General features: G+C 34.5%; 1 protein-coding gene across 2 annotated transcripts in view; it reads left to right on the top strand.

Annotated features, from left to right (window-relative positions):
• usp31 (ubiquitin specific peptidase 31) overlaps window positions 1–20,170 on the top strand; it is a 107,335-nt gene that overhangs the window by 47,011 nt on the left and 40,154 nt on the right. For both annotated transcript variants that reach the window (XM_039774319.1, XM_039774318.1), the window contains 7 exons: window positions 3,709–3,844; window positions 4,369–4,516; window positions 4,782–4,956; window positions 10,285–10,396; window positions 12,599–12,693; window positions 13,498–13,575; window positions 13,686–13,815. In XM_039774319.1, coding sequence (XP_039630253.1) covers window positions 3,709–3,844; window positions 4,369–4,516; window positions 4,782–4,956; window positions 10,285–10,396; window positions 12,599–12,693; window positions 13,498–13,575; window positions 13,686–13,815 — 874 coding nt within the window. The remainder of the gene's footprint in view (window positions 1–3,708; window positions 3,845–4,368; window positions 4,517–4,781; window positions 4,957–10,284; window positions 10,397–12,598; window positions 12,694–13,497; window positions 13,576–13,685; window positions 13,816–20,170) is intronic.

Below are 20,170 nucleotides of genomic sequence, written 5' to 3' on the forward strand. Positions count from 1 at the left end.
GCTTTTGACTGACTCGTGTACTGCTGAGTGGATGCTGCATCCTTCAAAGGAAAGAGATACTTTAAACACAGTCCTTCACAAAAATGTTTCTCTGTGTGTACAAAGTGACAAGGTCCAATACAAAGTAGAACCAGACAATGTTACCACTTCCTGTAATGCACATATGAAGCCCAGACAAATTTGCCCATGATTGCTTAAATATGCTAAACTCAGTTGATATTTTTTTCAGGTTTTTTTTTTTGGTCTTTGTGGTCAGAAAATATAAATTCACTGTCCTTTATATATATATATATATATATATATATATATATATATATATATATATATATATATATATATATATATATATATATATATATATATATATATATATATATATATATATAAATAAATAGAGGAGCTATGAGTGTTATTTGTGTAATTGAATGTTGCAGATGGTGCAGAGTAGAAAGTTGATAACATTGATTGTGTGGGGCACCAGTACACAGGGAAGCAGGGTAGAAGGAAAAACTGTCCTATACTACCCTGTGAAGGTGTGTGTCTCTAAGGCAGGGTTTATACTTCACGCGACACGACACATGCTCCAGCAGACGCTCCTGCTACACAAGCGTTTTACTGTTTATACTTGCGATTTCTTTACGTAAATCTGGAGGAATCCACCAGGTGGCAGTGCGAGATACCATTACGGTGAGAACAGGTTCGGCTTTGCTGTATTGTGTATTGCCTGAAACCTCCATTACATTCTAAGGACACTTTGCCGAAATATCCCTGACAAGGATGTTTAATGATTAAATTGATCAATTCAGGGATTTGCCCATTCCAGCTAGCATTGGGCACAAGGCAGAAATGATTCCTAGACGGGGCATCAGCTCATCACAAGGTGAATACAAGCACTCGCATACACTGGAGTCATTTCAGTGTCACCACATTTAAATATCTTTGAAAGGAAACCAGAGCACACTGTGGAAACCGAGCAGGAAAACATGAAAACTCCAAGCAGGGAATACCAGTGACTCCCTCCGAGACAGCAGTGCTACCTCTCTGCCACAGTGTCACCCAGATGTGTGTAATTATTAACAGTATTCATTATTTAAACAAAATAAACGATTTATCTGTAAAATGTAACATACATACTTGAATGCATTTCATCTTGAAAGTAATATCAAGTATAAATCTAAAGATTCTAAATTTGCAGAGAGTTGGAATATCATGCATTTAATGTGTTCTATGTGGTGATCTATTGCTATTAGGACCTTTTCACCATGTCCTAATTTTTTTTTCTCTGTGGCTCAAATACAGTGTTGTACATTATGTTGCTGTTGTGATGTTGCAAAAAAAAACAAAAAAAAACGGCACAAAAGATGGTATATGAGACTTTTAAAATGTATCGTGTCATTACGATCGGGAATATGCGACTCTTGAATATAAAAGCACCACAAATGCATTTGTATGTCAGCATTTTGCTTCACCACATCGAACCATTCATCAAACATCAAAGCTCACACATCAATCTCGTAGGATCCTCAAAGCACCTTTCTGTCACATGTAGATAGTAAAGGGGTTCCAAATTTTATCACACTGTGCCCCCGACTTTTTGTTAGTACTGCAACTCGCACACGTGACGCGTTAATTTGTGACCTGCTCAGAGGATGCGTCAAATGAATGCGTGGAAGGCATGATGCGTGCGCGTACGCATGCTGAGAGTGAAGTATAAACAAGCTCTAAGTTTCACTAATTGAGATACTAGGCTAAGCATTCAAAATGACAAAAAGCTTGATTGTTGAAGTGATGTGCAAAAACAGATCTTCAAAATACTGCACTACAGCACAGTGTAGCGTGTCTGGAGTAACAGATGCCAAAATTAATGCCAGGTAAAACAATCAGCTGTTCTTTTACAGTGGAATATGAGTTTTTGCCATGCATATAAAATGTTTTTGAAATAAACTGCCCTAGTGTTATGAAGACATCTGGTTAACAGTGTTTTTGGAGAAGTGACCTGTTAATAGTAATTTTTACATCTAGTTATGTAATTTAAATTTCAAAATGTTACTAGGGTTGCTGTGATGCTGTCTCAGGTTTTGTTTGTTGCCTTATTCCCAGTTTATCAACAGAATAATCTAACATACCATGATTTCTTTTACTCATGAAAGTAACACCATACATCTTACTTGGAGACCAGTGTGTCCTACCATGAACCATTAGTCCAAAAACTAGATAAATGCACCAGCTGTTTCCTAATTATTTAAAAGTGATTATTTTCTCAAGTATTATTTATTAGTTTAAGTGGTGATATGACACATGCAGTAGGAAACAATTGTGTTCCAGTACCAAGCCCCAAATAAATTTAAGTTTTTAAAAATCTTTTCCATTTCAATTGCAAGAGTCCACATTTATTTTAATAATCCCTTTTATATATTTGGAAGATGGATTTGGCAAGACTTTGTGTCTGTCTTTAGAGAACTTGCTTTGTAAAGTTGAAATATGCTGATAAATGTTATAAATGTTTTATGAGAGAGCAGTATGGCAAAAAAAATATATATAATTAAAAATTCTGATGGTTGCAGTATATACTCATGTAATGTATTTGTATATAGTTTAAATACTGAATCATATATATATTTTTTTTGACAAGTAATAAATACAGTATGCTACTGTTTAACATTGCATTCTGGTATGCCCATTACCTGTTAATGCTCAGTTGCTATAATATGTTTGCTAGCAGGGAATCACCCCTTCTCATAATCTGATCAATGTATAGGTTTCTTTCTCAGCTGCTTGTTTGCTCGTTTGTTTGCTGTGCCGCTGCTGTCAAGTGAACCTGGCATAAAAAGTGGCTTCTCCTCATCCAATCTTCCTGTTTGAATTCACACACCAGATGGATTAAACTGCTTAGTACTATGTGTTGGCTTACTCAGGACATACAAATCAGATACAAGTCCATACACTAAGACATTAAGTTTTAAACACTTGTACACTGATACAATCACATTTCTCATTTCCTTTTCCATGAACGTTTGGTGTTTTGGATTTAAATAGATTCACAAGCTTCTCACTAGTTTTTATAAAATCTCCAAAATGTTTTTTTATGAAATCCATACTCAAAGTAAAATTTCTTCTGTAATACTGGATCAAGTTTGATATTACCCAGTCTTATAATATCTAATCTCATAACGTTAATTATTAATCTGTATACAAACACAATTCTCAATGTAGGATGTCAGAGTCCAAATACCCAGCTGGCTTTTAAATGTTTCACTAAGTACCTCTTGTCAAAATTTGGAATATTGTGCTTAAAAGTGTGCTGTGCATTTCAACACTTTTTGAAATATATGAGGAGCCACATATTTTGTTAAATACTTTTGTAAGACCTAGTAGTCACCCTATAAATTATAAGATTTATTATCGGAAATTTTGCATAAAAGGGAAAAATGCATTATTTCCATTTCTTTTACATCATATTTTGCATATTTGAGTTTTATGCACCTCCTATTGTGTGCTTTGAGCAAGGAAAGGTGCTGTATAAATTTAATATGCCATTAATATTATCACTAATAAATCCAATTACTATTAACTCTTCTCCCTTCCTAAAGTACTTCTTAACAATATTTGGATAACTCTGTTGAAACAAGTATGTTTTTATGAATTACTTTCATTGAGCTTCAGTAATTTTAATAGATAACATGTTTGTATTTTTAATTTTCCTGGAAGGCCTTTGTATGTGACAGTGGTTTACCAAGGCAAATGTTCGCACTGCATGAGAATTGGAGTGGCAGTACCTCTTTCCAGCAAAGTATCCAGGCTACGAGATGCTGTGTCAATGGAAACAAAAATCCCTACTGATCAAGTGAGTACAAAATATCTGTGGTGCTTATGTAATTTAGTCCTCTACACTGTAACAGCATTGAGCAGTTAACAGAAAGTGTTACTGCTTTCTTGTTTTAATGTTCCTTTCCCTAGAGGTGTCTGCAAGCAAGGGTGTATTGATAACTTGTACAACTTACTACTAGGCTTATGTGACACAAATAATTTAAGATTTTTTTCATGAACATTTTGATATTGTGTTGGTGGTCATGCTGGGTTTCCACTGAAGCTCATTATAACTGGAATTTTGTTATTTACATTTACCATGAAATGTAATAGGTTTTTTTTTTTTCTTCTCAACAAAAACTACAAACTACACTGGGTAAATAACAGATAAAGCAAAAAATACCATTTTTGGGTGGAGTATTTCTTTAACCTTTATGTACTATGTTAAACCTCTAATCCTTACATAAACTGTGGCTCCACTTGCATTTTTTACATTAATACCCTTGAAACTTTCTGAAAGTTGCTATTGTAAAAGATATCTTTCTTTTTTTTCCCCCTCAGATTATATTGACAGAAATGTTTTATGATGGGTTTCATCGGTCATTTTGTGATGATGATGATGACTTGGACAGCATTCAAGAAAGTGATTGCATTTTTGCATTTGAAACTCCTGAGATTTTCAGGCCTGATAAAATTTTAAGTCAAAGAGGTATACACCTTGCTTTTGTCTTATATTTTCTCAGCTCAGTCAGAATCGAGTCGTGAAACAAGCCTTAAATATTTCATGGTGATGTGACCAAGTTGCTGAACTAAACCCTTACATTTTAATTGCAGATAGTGATATTTACATAGGTAAACTGTAGAAACCAGCTTTTAAAAGACAAATAGTTTCTTTTTAGTTTTTAAATTTAGTTTTATGATGTACTTAACTAGTTAGCTACATTTATTTTTGTCCTTCTCCATTTTTATTTAAGGGCTTCAATCAAACTTAAATCAGAACAACTTAAAATATTGCTTGGAGCAAAACAGAACAGCTTCATACATGCATGGAGCAGGGAAGTCTTTGATAACTTCAAATAAGAATACAGGAAATGAGAAGTTAATTATACTGGTCTGCAACAGAGCCTGCAGTGGTCAGCAAGTACGAAGGTAACAAGCATATCCTATTGTAAAAAATGAAAGGTTAGCTTGAACTGTTGATATAACATATATATGTTAATATTCAGTTATTACCTTTTACAACTTTTTTTTTTATATTTGTATTAGGTATTTGTAGTTTTTAAATTGATGTCTCTGAAACCAGCAGTAATATGTGGTATCTTTAACATAGTCCAGTGATGATAATGCCACAGCGTAGTTATAAACACATACAGTATTAGATGAAATATTACTGTCTTTAAAAATGGCTCTTACACATCTACTGTTCTTTTGGAACATCTACTGTTATTTGGAACATTACAATTAAACTATTCATAATGTAAATGGTGAAATTTTAATCTTTGTACTCTCTTAAAAGTTATAAAAATATAACAAAGTAATTTTTACGAAAAAGTTTTGAAGTATGCCAGATATTTCTAGCAGAAATCCTGGAACTGCAATACTGGAATACTTGCCTGAATCTTACTTATAATTACCTTGCAGTAGTAGTAATCATTGTTCAAGCTCAAACCAGAAAAATCATTGCATGAAAATCATAGCAGAATAAACCATAAATCTTAATCCAAAATCCTAAAGAAAAATGTATTCTTAAATCTTCCTGCTATAAAATAACACACTTCTAAAGGTACATTTCTGTAAGACTATAGGGTAGTGCTTGAGCCCTGCATAAAGATATTTCCCATTTTTTTAATTTAGAGCAAGCCCATCCTGTAATTACACTTAGAGTTAATTGAGTATAAGTGAGACGTAGAAACGGCAGTTTCTCAAGCCAGTAAGACTTGTACTTAAACAGCTTTGTAATTCATAATTGAAGAGACTGACCGAGGGTAGAGCCCAGGATAAATCTTGGTGCGTGTGAAGTAGAATGGAAATAGCATAACTTAGTCAATGACAATAAAAAAAGACATTGGGTCAGATCTTTCCAAAGGAAGTTGATTGAGATATTCAAAAAATAATTGGTGAAAGACTTTGTTGCTATAGTATATTACAGATCTGTCTTCTATTGACTTCCACAACAGTGAGCTTTACCTTGTTTCATATCCAGATAAGAAGAAATAATATCGGTGGGTGATTTGGTGCAGTTTCTTTGAACTGAAACAAATTTGACCATGATTGACTTTTTCATTGGTCTTTAAAAGAAAATCCTGCCATTTTGTGATAGACTGTCAACAAATGTACATAATAATTTTAATGGAAATTTATCCTTTACTAGAAATATGTAATCAGAGTAGTTACCTTAGTTTCAATGAAAATTTCCATCTCTAGATATACCTGTTGAAACATTTTGGAAAACCTTTAAAGCATATTTGAGGTAGTATAATATATTTTTTGTGCAAAAACCAACTAACATAGAAAGGAAGTAGTTGTGACTGATTTCCTCAAAATATTAACAATACAAGTGGCATTTAATCTGGATCTGGTCCATTTGGAACCAGGTAGACCTAATAGCTATTGGGAAAACCCAAGGCCTTTTTGTTTTTGATTCCACTGTAAAAGTAATCAATCTAAATCTTGCATATTTAAACACCATATTTTCTACCTTATTTGCAGATAAAAATGATAGCTGACATTATAAATTTTACAATCATTCCATATAGTAACACATTACATATTTCAGCACCTGCATTATTGTCCTTAGTCCTTGTTTCATATCACCCATATATTTCTCTGTTCTAAGAATGAACATCATTTAAAATTTCACTCTGTTATGAAGAAGTATCAATAAGCTTCCTATTTTCACTTTGAGACATTAGCTTTTCACTTTAGTACTGTTCTCAAACAGCAGAATATAAAGTATCCACTCAATCTCTGTATATATGGAGCAACCTAATACTTTCTTCCACAAAATGAGCATCCATCCATGCTGACAGAGCAGAGGCACCAGGTCCTGACTTCCCCACCTTCCAGTTCCATATTTGGATCCTCTTCAAAAGCAAACCCAAAACATCCTAAAATTGAACAAAAATAAACTAGAAGTAATTTTAAGGACCTCTGCTGTTCAGTATGTTAAGTCTGGGATGCTGTAGGCCCAGATGCCTGTCCAACAGAATTTTATATATTAAAAAATGTTCAGCCAAATTAAGCTTGTTTAATGGATACCGTGTTTATGGAAGTTTAGAAAAGACAACCCTTTATCTCAAAATTGTACATTACATACTTATGTCGACTTTTAAAAAAAAAAATATGTAGGTCAGGACTTTTAAACAATGTTGGCAGGCACAGTTCCTTTCTGGGTTAAATATAGTGGGAATACCCTTACCTTGGAATACATTTCTGCATACGTTTCAGACAAGTTACACACCAATCCCTAACACCTAAGAACACTATTTGGAATAGTAACTTATGGGATTTCATTGTGTGACATGATGATATCCAGCACTTTTTTGGAATTTTGGGTTTTCTTGCTCAGCTGAAAGGGTCCTGATCTTTCTCCAATGACAGTGACTGTTTTACTTAAATTCTGGAAAAAGGTTTTGGCTGATAATTCAGTATTATCTAACAATTAGCTATTTTGTTTTCATGTCAATAGAACAAAATTATGTCAAATAACTGGAGTTTAGTTGTTATATTTTTAAGCAGCTGGAGAGCAACCGTTGAATGATTTTTGGCAGATTAGGAATGAATGGTGTAGTTTTGATTATACTAGGAATGATGTGAAATAATCTTGCATATGCCTGGGGGGTTTGAGATTTCTGTGATGATACCAGACTATGCTGTTTCATGGAGTTGAAAAACCAGAGGAAGCAATAAATTCTTTTGTAATAAAAAAGTCAATGGTATCTTTTTGGTGTTATTTAGTTTTAAACCAAATCATTATTTTAAGGCTGGTGATCCCAGTACTGCCATGTATTGACTGTGGAAAAAAGAAGTATTGAGAAAAAGCAAAGCAACAGATTTCCTAGCACATCTGAGGACTACAAATACTGCACTATATACTAAACTTAATAATGGGATGAAATATTGGGGAAGCTTGTGCCTTGCAAAGTCTGCAACACACAATTTTTGCTTCAAAAGTGGCACAATACAAAGGAGCACATTGAATGGAAAGCTTTAACAGGTGCTTTTACCTGATTTTCTTTTTTACCAAAAGAGCATAAAAAAATTTGATAAACGAGAAGAGATCATTCAGTCCATCAAGCCCATTTGTGTAGTTATTAACTTAACTGTCCCAATATCTTATCCAGATTTTTCCTAAAGGTTGCCAAGGTTTCTGCTTCAACCTCATGTCTCGTTAGTTTGTTCCAGAGTCCCACAACTCTTTGCATAAAGAAGTGCTCCCTGGCTTTGGTTTTAAATTCACTTCCCCTTAATTTCCACTGATGTCCACAAGTATGTGATTCACCATTAAGCGAAAAGAATGTTGCTGGATCTACTTTACAATGCTCCTGTTTCACACAGTAGAAGAACCCTTCCGCAAAGACACAGTCTATGAGCCTATAATTGTTTAAGTGCCTGTTTAACAATATTTCAGTTAAACACCAGTCCCTAGAATGTGCAATAGAGTGAAGGAAGAAATACAACTTTCACTGCAGAGGGCAGAGTTTAATGTACTTACCACTATGTGGTCAAGCTCTGACATGATGCCCTATGTGTCACTTACAGTTCATTTCACTCCCCAGTGGAAGTTTGAATCCAAATGTCTAGAGGCCACGTTCTGTCCTGAAGATGGCACTACCATAAACCAGCCATATGTACCTCAAGCAACTGAACGAGTCCTAATCCACCTACCAAAACACAGTGAGAAAAGATGACCTATTTGACTTTAAGTGTGAAAAAAGTAAAAGTTCATTTTGTGTCTTCAGTAATTTTAGCCTATGTGATGATGTGCTGTGCAAATCTTGAAAATGTGAAGGGCTTTTTTATGATGCTGTGGGCTTACGCTATATGGCAAAGTGATGGTAATTGTTTTTTTGTGAAGCTCTCCAAGTGGAAAACATAAAATACCACACATTTTTTGAATATATTTTGTATTTTGGTGAAATAAAAATAATAAAATTATATTCTCAATGTTATAACAACATGCAGTGGAAAGTTCCTTGATTTGATATTAGAGATATGTTTTTTGGAAGTTGCTGTCATTTAAAAATTCAATTATTGGCCCAAGCCTAGAAGGAAAAAATCATATTCCCTTTTATGAGAATCTATTCTAAGGAGGCTTTGAATATAGCATATGCATGTTTATTAATGCTGTTCATAAAGAAGCATGCTGAATCTCTGCTAACCCTCAGTATCTATGACTAGCTACTTCACATCAGTCCTTTTTTGGGTGAGGCAGGTGATGTCTGATACGAGCTCAGTGCATGCAGTTCTTTTATTGTGATGCAATTCATAAAACCTAATTTTATGAAAGTTTTTTTTAATTTTTCAAATGTTCGTATACTTTATACTTAGATTTTAATTTGAATTGTTAAGTTTTCAATATTTTAGAAATCCCTGCCCCCCCCAAAACAAGTATAAAAAATGATTTTTTTCGGGGAGACTGAGCTCTTAATGTTAGGTATACAGTGAATGCCAATGAAATGAACAACCATTTATTCTGACTGACCATGAATTTATCTTTCTTAAAAAAAAAACAAGGAGTTTGGGTACATGTGTAGCATTCATCATGTCAGATTATTGGCATGCTGGTGTGAAAAAAATGGTGTTAAAAGGTTGGCATTTACAGTACATTTGTGTTTTATTTTATGCAGCGAAAATGCTTTGTTAAATTAAATTTTGATCATAGAGCTCATGTTTCCGGAAAGCTTTTCACATCTTATAAACGCTGTACTTCTATAAATATCATAAGGTTTCTGTTTTTGGAGATTTTTTTTTTTAGTTCAATGCAACATATAAGAACATTTTTAAAAATGTGTTAATAAACATTTTCAATTAGAATAATTGGAAATGAGAAATTCCTCATCATTAGAAGGAGAGATGTTCGTTTGTAGTTAATACATTGTTTGTGACAGACAGTTGACTACTTACATTGCGGAAACTTTTATTTTATTGTAAAAATAGAAACTAATAATTTACAGAGAGACTAAGCAGTACAGAAAAAATACATAATCAATTTGTTGGAGTATGACTGTTGTTGCAAATGAATGGTGATTGATCTGAATGTATGAATAACATGAAATATTCCATGCCAAAGCAGCACTTGAGTCTGTAGCATGGCATCAAAATCTTTATCTTAATTGTCTTGTAATTGATGATCAGAATCATATTTCAATACTATTTAAAATTTAATATCCACTACCTGTATATTGAGTTTTGTCTAAAATGCATTTGTTATCTATAGTGAGAAAAAAGCCAGCACACTTTATTTTTGTTTTCTAGGTTTGGTCACCCTTTTGTATTGCATTTGGAGCGAACTGTAACATGGGATGTGCTTCAGAAAGAAATTTTGGAAAAAATGCGACATTTGTTAAGGCCTGGTGTGTTTATTCAGGTCAGATGATTTTCTGTATAACTATGCCTTATTAATTTGAATTAGGTATCTTTTTAACCTATACCTTGGACTTGTCTAATTTGTTTGAAGATTTTGATAGTAGGGACTTTTAAACTAAAGCATGCTGAAACATTGGCAGTTATTTTCAACAAAATCTTAATGAATAGAAAGACCAGTGGTCTGAATATTGTTTTGTTGACAAATTTCAGTTGCTTGGCCCAAGCAGCATATTTACTTTCCAGAAAACATGAATTGTCAGGTTTTTATTTGGTAAAAAATAGACTTGCATGATTCTTTTTTCCCCCTCATATATGGATTATTAACCTAAAACATTATTTCTATTTGGAGCAGCAGTAAAAGTTGTTTTTTAACACTGCTAATAATACAGAGTTTTTTACGGTTTGGTTGGGTTAACCCAGTTATTGCAGCATTAAGATGACACTTCTCAGATTACCATAGGTTACATAGGTTTTTTGACATAGTACATAGTGTTTTTGTACTGTAAACAACAACAATTGCATTAGATAGATAGATAGATACTTTATTAATCCCATGGAGAAATATATTTATTTAATTAAAATTTTTCCTGCATTACAAGTAGAGTGCAAGCTATCTACAAAGGAAGGAAAGACTTCTGCTAAACTAGTCTAGTCTGAATCTTTGCAATTGTGTACCTTATTCATCTTCTGGAATAATTTGCAGAGAATCCATCAGACATATTTGGGCAGAGTGGTGGCTGAGGCTAAGGATCTGCGCTGGTATCTCGAAGGATGCCGGTTTGAATCCCCGTCACTGCCAAAAGAGATCCTACTCTGCTGGGCCCTTGAGCAAGGCCCTTAACCTTCAGTTGCTCCAGGGGTGCTGTACAATGGCTGACCCTGCGCTCTGACCCCAAGGGGTATGCGAAAACGAACAAATTCCTAATACAAGAAATTGTACAAGGTAAAAGAACAAAAAAAAAATATATATATATATATATATATATATATATATATATATATATATATATATATATATATATATATATATATAAATGTTCCCGTATTTACAGAATTAAAATGCAGTTTGCTTCATCAGTTTCATTAGTGTTTTTTTTTTTTTTCTTTTTTCATTCATTTTCTAGTGTTGTAATAAGCAAATTTAAAATAAGGCTTGTTTCTTGTTTCTTATTGTGTTGCAGTAGACTGTACAACTCATAAGCCATGTGCATTCTAGTTGTCTGACCAGTTTGAGACATTCTCTTACTCCAGCCCATCCACATTGGTCTCCAGATAATAGGAATAAGCTACAAAACTATTTACCTATTTAGCTATAGTATTAACCTCCTTAACATTAGACCCAAGGATTAATCAAGCTATAACAGTACCAACAGTGTTAGTGCCAAGGGTTGCTCAGGAAATGATATTGACGTGTCTTGTGTAAGCGACAGGCCCGAGTATTACCTAGGCAACAGTGCAGACACGTCTTCTTCTAGCTTAATAATGGTTTCTCGTAAGAAACGTTTTTCAGCAGCCCAGGTGTTGCACCCTCTTGACAACGATATGAGCAGTAATGATGAAGTGATTCTGTCTTCAAGCAGTGAAATTGAAATGGAAAGTGAAATTTACAGTGATTCTGATGAATCTGAAAGTGAGGCTCGTGTCAATTGCATATGTGTAGTGTGTTGTTCAAAAACGTATCAATCTGGAAAGAAAATCCACAAGGAATCACCATATTATTGTCCCAATTATGATGTTGGATTTGGTACATCACTGTGCTTCAAGATATACCACACAAATGACACATTTTATCAATATATACAGTATTAGCATTATTTTTATTATTATTCATTATTCATCATTACTTTTAGTATTTTTCAAATTTTCTAACAGAAAGATCAGATTTAAAAAATCTGTAATTTTTCAAGTCAAAAAATACAATTTTTTTTTTTTTACATTTTTTGGTGAAAAAGTGTAATACTGAGGAGGCTAAACTGATAAACAGAATACTTAGTCCTAGCCAGAACTGGAAAGAATGCTTTGAATCAAGTTTCAATGATAAACGTTTGCAGCAAAACTATTTATATCTGTTTTGATGTTAAATTTCTTTGACATTCTTTTAAATACAACATTTTGATTGAAATGCTAAACTAAAACTGAACAAACACTTTTTCCTTTTTTACTTTGACTTAAGATTTTTTTTTTTCTTTTCTCCATCCTTTAGGTTGGTCCTTTTAGCTTGCGTGTCGTTGGTGTTGTAGGAATTACTTATCTTCTACCTCAGGAAGAGCAACCTCTGTGCCACCCAACTGTGGAAAGGTGATGCTTTGTGATAAAATAACTAGAACTGCATGTATATGCTCAAAGCACTGATATGTGATAACCAGCTAAAATGATCTTGTGCATCATATATAAGAGCTGAATAATATTTGACATTTTGTCTACATTAGTGCAAACAGAAAATTTTTAAATTCACTTAACTTTATTTCAGCTTTTATTATGCTTTTGAGAGCATTATGCCCGTTCTATCTGCTGTAGATTGTGTTTTATGATTTTGTACGTAGTTTTGCTACAAAATGCTGTTTGGCAGTAACAGACGCCTCTCTTTGTGTTTTGGAAAGGTACCACTTGAAGTTTATCAGATTAAAGGGGGGTGTCGAGTTTCATCTCAAAAAAACTTTGTTGAATTAGTAAAGTTACTCAAGCAAGAATTAGTTTGTTAAAAGCAGAAGGTGCCTTGTTTTCATTAAGTGAGCAGATAACATAGCTGTGGTTTGAAAACAGTGTGTTTTTTTGGTGAGAGTCTTTAATTTGGCTTACAGGTTAAAAGGAGCTAAACTCATTTAATCACACTTTTAGTATGACATTAGTATGAATAAGGCTGTGTTTGTTTTGTAATTATTTTGGGGTTGAGATGTTAGCAACACATTTGTTTTGTTGTTCCGCAGTGTCCGAAGTACTTTTATGTATTTGCTTTAAAGTACAGATGTATAAGGGCACGAGTTGGGCAATGCTTTTTTTTTTTAGCTCTTCCTTGAAAGATTTCCCTTTTGGTCTGTTGCACAATATTTTAGGCTGGGTCTCTCAAACTGAATGACATTTTCTGGTTTGTCTTTATCTTAGGGCATACAAATCATGTGGACAAGGAGGACCTCCTCATGTAAAGATAATTGTAGAATGGGACAAAGAAACCAAGGACTAGTAGGTTTATTAAGTTATGATTTTGTACTTTTACAGTCCTAGATTAATGGTCAATGCTGGTTCTGTAGTGGAGATCATCTTATACTCTATATCTGATTTTCTTCATTTAGTTTATTTGGACACACTGAAGATGAATATGTTCCAGACTCTGAGAGTGTACGACAGCAGAGAGAAATTCACCACCAGCCTCAGGCTTGCACATTAACACAGTGTTTCCAGCTGTACACTAAAGAGGAGCAGGTAGAGGATTTAAGTAATTATTTAATTGTGAGGTCTGCATAGACAGCTTTACAAATATCTACCTTTAACAGTGTTTGGGTTATGTCTTGCTTCTGCTGAAACCATTCCATCAACATCCCATATAGCACAACGGAACAAACTATGCTAATGGGATTTGTTTTAATGTGCCAGCAGTGCTCAATTGAATGACTTTTTAAACATGTTGGCAACTTTTAAGAGTAGTAGCTGCAAATGAAAATGGACCTTATATCAATATGTTTGGACATATGTTCAAATACCCCCATGGGATATTAGCCTTGTGCAATTTTTTTAACTGATGTTTTGGTAGTTCTTAATGTAGTTGTTTCTGTGAAATGAAAAGTAATAGTTTTTTTATTTGCTGAAATGTATTCATTTGTGAATTGTTTTTATTAATATTGGATTGAGCTCTCACTCTTTTTTCAGGGGATCTGGGTCCTTTTATTGCATCCTAATAATAACAATGAATGATGAGTGGATTAGATACCAGGGAAATGACACTGAAAGCTGAAAAGATGCAGCTACTTCAGGGGTTGACAAATTTTAAATGCATATGTCAGTCAGTCAGCTACATTTTCTGTAAGCCCAGCTTTATATACAGGGTGGAGGGTTACCTGCAGGTTTTTAAAGCACTGTTTTTTGGAAAGGTATGTTGTACACAAAGGCATTGTTCTCTTCCACAGTATAAACAAAGTAAGCATGTTGGAAGAGTATATTTTAAAAACAGATGGTTTTTAAAGGATTATTATGATGGTGCGGGGTCTTTTTCCAATGTACACAAAAATGTATTATCAAAAATTAACTGAAATACTGTATTAATATTATACCTCATTTTGTTTTCAGGCTTAAATTAGAGCCCATGAATTATTTTTTTGTTAAAACATAATTAGTTTGACCTTTAAAATGTTGTATACCTTTAGTTGAAAACCGCTAGTGATCTGCATATATAGTTGCGTTTCCACGCTCTGCAGTCTTTTGGGCTAACGGTAAGTGGCATTTTCACAACCTCCAGTATACTAAAGAGGTTGGTGTTATTTTCTGTTAGGAGCAGTGGTGGCTTGTGAAAAAGTTGAATTGAAGCAGCACTTCATAGCTCAGGAGAAAAGAAAAGGAAAAACACACATAAACTGTAATATTGTTTACACACAGAGCACTTTGAGTAGTGAGAAAAGAATTATTATTAGTAGGATTAATTTGTTGGTGGATGGGCATATAAAATATTACCCAGATAAGTTAATTTATAGAACTTGTTCATCAGCAGCTGAACGAGGAGGATCCTCTAATAAAACCCTGCTCATTAATGCACACAGTGTTGGAAGATGGACACACACAAATTCATACTCCTAGCTGCTAAAAATAAAAAAATCTACCCTTCTTGGCTATTTTAAGAAGAAAAATAAAAGTATAGCCTTACGATGATGCCAAACATTAGATACTAATAAGAGCCTACAGTAAACAACACTGTCAAGTGAATGTTTTTCTCTCACTCTCTCGAGCTAGCGTTCAGTTCAAAGTTCATAACCTTAATGACCTTAACAAACAGTAGTCCTATTACTAAAGAGAATAAAACACAGTGTATAAAAAGAAAAGATAGAGTCTGAATCATAACATCCCAAGTCAATTGTCAGGTTGTCTACAAATAATTTTGTTTGTTTGTATTTATTAATATTTAGTTTCTATTTTATGAAATTAATAATAATACTTTGCACAGCATTGAATTGCTTCTGTGATTACATGTTGTGTAATTTGAATGCTTACAGTTGCAGGAGCTGTTTAATGCCTAGTAAAAGAAGGCCCTTTGTTATCGAGGTAACTGTTGTTACATTACATGTTTAGGCACTGCAGTGTTCTTAACCTTTTTATTGCAATTTTTGAAGAAGTGATCACTTCGGGCTTATCGAGCTGTCACTCTCCTCAATTGGCAAAGCCAATTCAAAAGCTCCACACAATTTCATAGTCTATTATTCTTGTCAGTATGTGTTGATTTTTGGTCCTCCTCATTGTGCCTTCTAATGCCAATCCTGTAGCTTTTATCTAGCTGTTCAGCAATACTAAGCCTGCCAAAAAAGTAGCCTCATGCTACTGTTATACACAGAGTATATTTTATACATAAAATATATGTTGTTGTACCTTGCATAACTGAATAACCTTTATGGCACAATAATAATTCAATACCTTTATGGTCGCTACAGTATTTGGATTTAATAATCTTTATTTGGGAAAAGAATGACTCGCATAAATAAGTAGAACTGAATAATGCAGTCAAGGAGGTAGCACATTTCCTCATGTTTGGGTACTTTTCCTCTGTGAGTAAGTTCCAAAACTGTCCAAGAGCCCCAGACTTCAGCTGAATGTCATCCTGTAGTGTGAAAATCTCACCCTCCACTGTAGAGGAGTTTTAGGTGAAACTGTGTTGCAATTTTTGATGTGGGTGAATCACCCTCAACATCTTCCCTAAATGGATAGCACTTAAATGTAGCGATTGGCTCAAGTAAAGATGAGTCATGAAACCGTCTGTCAAAGTCTGACAGGCAATTTTCAATCTGTTCTGTTTAGCAAATTCTGTCAAGTTGTGTACACACCCTCCATTGTGTCTCCAGCTCTGATGCAAGGTTTTGGATGTTCCCCAAATCAAGGCGGTGCAGCTTTGAGGACAGATGTTGCATTCTTCGTTTGAAAGCATTAACTGAGCTAATCCTATTGACCATGGAGTTCTCTTTTCCTTGCAATTAAGCTTATTCAACATGTTGGTCAGATCGGAAAAAAATGCCAAGTCTAGCGGCCATTGATCGTTATTAAATTGCTTGTATTCTGCATATTTAATGACAAGGAGAAACTCCTTTTTCTTAGGCCAGGGGTCTTGAAATCTTAACAGGAATTTCTCCCGAGCCATCTGTCTCAACGAAGGCCTCTTATCTCTTCGATTTGGAAGAACTTCTTATGCTTAATGATCGAGTGACGGCTGTCTGATTAACTGCGATTTTAGTTCCCTCTCTTTTCTCTTTCTCAGATTGCTTTTCGGAAGGAAGTCAGTTTTGTAGTTTTTATGAACAGTTCGAAAGTGCCTTTCTACGTTTTTCTTCTTTAGAATAGCAATGATAGATTGACAGATCAGACAAACGCACATTGATTGTGACATTGTGAGAAAAAAAATCCTCTTCCAATTCCACATCCAGCCCATACCCTTCTCAAACATTTTTTTTTAATCCCTTCTTTAGTCTATATAAATTGGAAGGCTAACTAGATCACAGCCGGAGTTTTGCAGTAGCTCACGCGTTTGATCGTGCGTGTGGGATGACCAGTGTGTTAGAAGAAAAGAAATCTCAGACAGGCCGCCCTGTATGTCAATCAAGTGGCAAATGCCACTAGTCGATCACGATTGATGTATTGGGCACCCCCTGGTTTAGATGATTGTGGTTACTTTCATGCTGGTTGCATTTTTCAGAAAGATCTTTTAGATCTTGTAACCCCGTCATTGTCCACAGTGCTTCAGTACCAACACTTTGAAACAGCAAACAGGGGAAGCAAAAAAAGGCATTACTTACACCACACCAAGAAGACTTAAGAATTCAGGTCAGTTTGGTCCAAGCTCCTTTTTCTTCTTCTTTTTTTTCTTTCTTAAAATGAATGATTTAATAAGGGGTGTTTCATTAAATAAATAACCAAATTTTCTTTGATTTCTGAAGTTCAGCTTTGAATTGTCGCCATCTCTAAAGTCATGCTTGCTCACCTTTAGTTGTGTCGCTTTAAAGGTGAGGAGTGTGAACGGTAAACCATTGACAACATGACAGTGCGTTGACAATTGTTTAATTATATTAGACTTAAAAAAAAAAAATCATAATTGTGATTGCATTCACTACACTTTTGGCACACAGACTTATTCTGATAAACTGGAAGAACCCAAACTCTCCTCTTTTAAGTCAGTGGGAAACCGATGTGTTATATTATTTGAAATTGGAAAAAATCAAATACTCAGTTAGAGGATCCGTACAGACTTTTTTCAAAACATGGCAGGATCTAATCAGTAATATTTTAAAATAAGTTCATAAAGCACAGAGAATTTATTAATTTAGGTACAGTATGTTTACAAGCCTTAAATTTAACGCCGTTCGGCTTGCTCTCTCTCTCAGGGGTGGGGATCGATCTGTTCTTAACTCAATTTTTCTTTTTGTAAAAACTTGATTGCTTTGTATGGATTGTAATAAAATTAATAAAAAAAAAATCTAAAACAATACTAATTCACTGTCAATAAACGTGGGAGTGTTTGGACTTGCATAGACTTATTTGTGTGGCATCCTTCACTCCGGAAATCTAGGTATTCACACAATTTTTTTTTTAATTCACACAGAAATTAAACAAATACAAATCTAAACTAATTTGCTGACTCAAGGCTCATCGTGCAAATATTTTTATTTTGTGAATATTTCACATTACCTAATTTAAGTAGATTTTTTTAAAATATTGGGGTTGTAGTGGTGCCGTCACTGGTTAGGAGCCATATCAGGTATGGGTGAACATCTTATTTTTTCTTTGATATTTCTCATGTGCCCTTTCTGTGACTTCATAAGGCAAGGTTATTTGTAAGTATGGCATTCTTATTTTGAAAGATTCATGTCTAACCTGTAGTTATAGCAGTTAAAGTTTCTTCATGGAATACCTACTGTATTTGAACAGATGATAAAATTCTTCCAGTATTTGAAAAGTTACTTTTCCATTTATTGTCATAATGCTGCTTGTTATCATTCGTTTCATTAGGACAGAAGTGTCGATGCATGCTGGGTTTTCACTGTGCACGGAGGTGAATTTTAAGGAGAGGCTAGTTGCGCAGGTGCCAGAATGATGATCAAAGAGCTGAATATTATGCAACAGGGTATCAAAGTGCATGGAAGACATGCAAACATATTTATATTACATCTGTTCATCATGTAGATCACCCACTTACGAGAATGTTATATAGCAGGCATGTCAATCTCACTACCATTGGTGGGCCACTTCGACTGCTATACGTGCGTCAGCGGGCCGCACTGTAACAAATACTATTATACAAAGTTACTGTAGCTTTCTTTCCAATACTGAAAACTTTAAAAAATGTTACACTTAGTTTAAAGTTTAAAGAAAAGTAATTTATTTCCATACAATCTCCGTACAACAGCATACAACCTTAGCCTCTTAGCTAAATCCTTATTATATTATATTCATTGCTTATATAGAAGTCTTACAGTGTGAGATTTATTTCTTTTGTCCCGACACTTGGCAACTCTTGTTAGTAACCAGTTTGTCAATATCAGACTTGAAATCTTGTGCAGCTGCAACTTTTATGAGGGATGAAAGGTGCTCGACAGTAAGTCTTGAGCAATGTGGGGTTTTGGTATCTTTCATTAACAAAAACAATTGCTCACAAAGGTACAGTAAGTGCTTCCGAACATAGACAGTACTCTCAATGCCAACTTATGGATCTGCACATACGAGGGTGGCAGGTAAACATACAAGCCTGGCACACCAACTTCGTTGTATTTTGCCATCAGAATAGAATCTGACAACAGTTCATTCAATTCCATTTGGATATTCTCAAGCGCATTCTCAATGTGGTAAGAGTATGGTGACGTAAACAGCACAAAGTCCTGTTCGTGTGAACTGAAATCGCGAAAACGCTCACTGAATTCATTGCTCAGTAATACATGCTGGAAATCAAATCCTCCAAAAATCTAATTTTACTTAATATTGTAAAATAAGCCGATATGCAAAAAGCCCCCTGACCTACACTAATTATACAAACTGAAAATCACAAAAATCTGTTAATAAACAGCTCGCCACCTTTCGCGTCCACTTCAGATCTTCAGCTGTAGTCTGCACTAACTGTTCGTTACAATACTAGCACAAAATTACATAAAACTAGAGGAAAAAACGTGAAAACATGCGAGCTATTGCTACTCGTGATGATCAGTTCTGCTCAGTGGCCAGTCTCAGCAGCCCAGCCAGTAGTGTAGCCCAGTGATCCGCAACCTTTTTGACACCAAGGACCACTTTACTAGAAGCAAATTTTTCCAGGGATGGGTGGGTTGTTGGAGTTTGTGGGGTGATCATGGGTAGGTTTGTAGGGCAGTTTTAAACACAATTTACATTACATTTCTATTATTATTAAGTTATAATATAGTAATAGAAATTATACAGCTTACCATAATGCAGAATCAGTGAGAGCTCAGCATTTCCTTGCGATGATACACTTTCAGGGTGCGAATGATGCGCAAATTCAATGGCTAAAGCACTGCCGTGCAGTTGGGTGGGAGGAATTCAATGTGAACATTCTATAAATGCGGAAGCATGTTTTAGTCAGCAC

Source organism: Polypterus senegalus, chromosome 13 (genome assembly GCF_016835505.1).
Source record: "Polypterus senegalus isolate Bchr_013 chromosome 13, ASM1683550v1, whole genome shotgun sequence".
In the NCBI taxonomy this organism is placed as follows: domain Eukaryota; kingdom Metazoa; phylum Chordata; class Cladistia; order Polypteriformes; family Polypteridae; genus Polypterus; species Polypterus senegalus.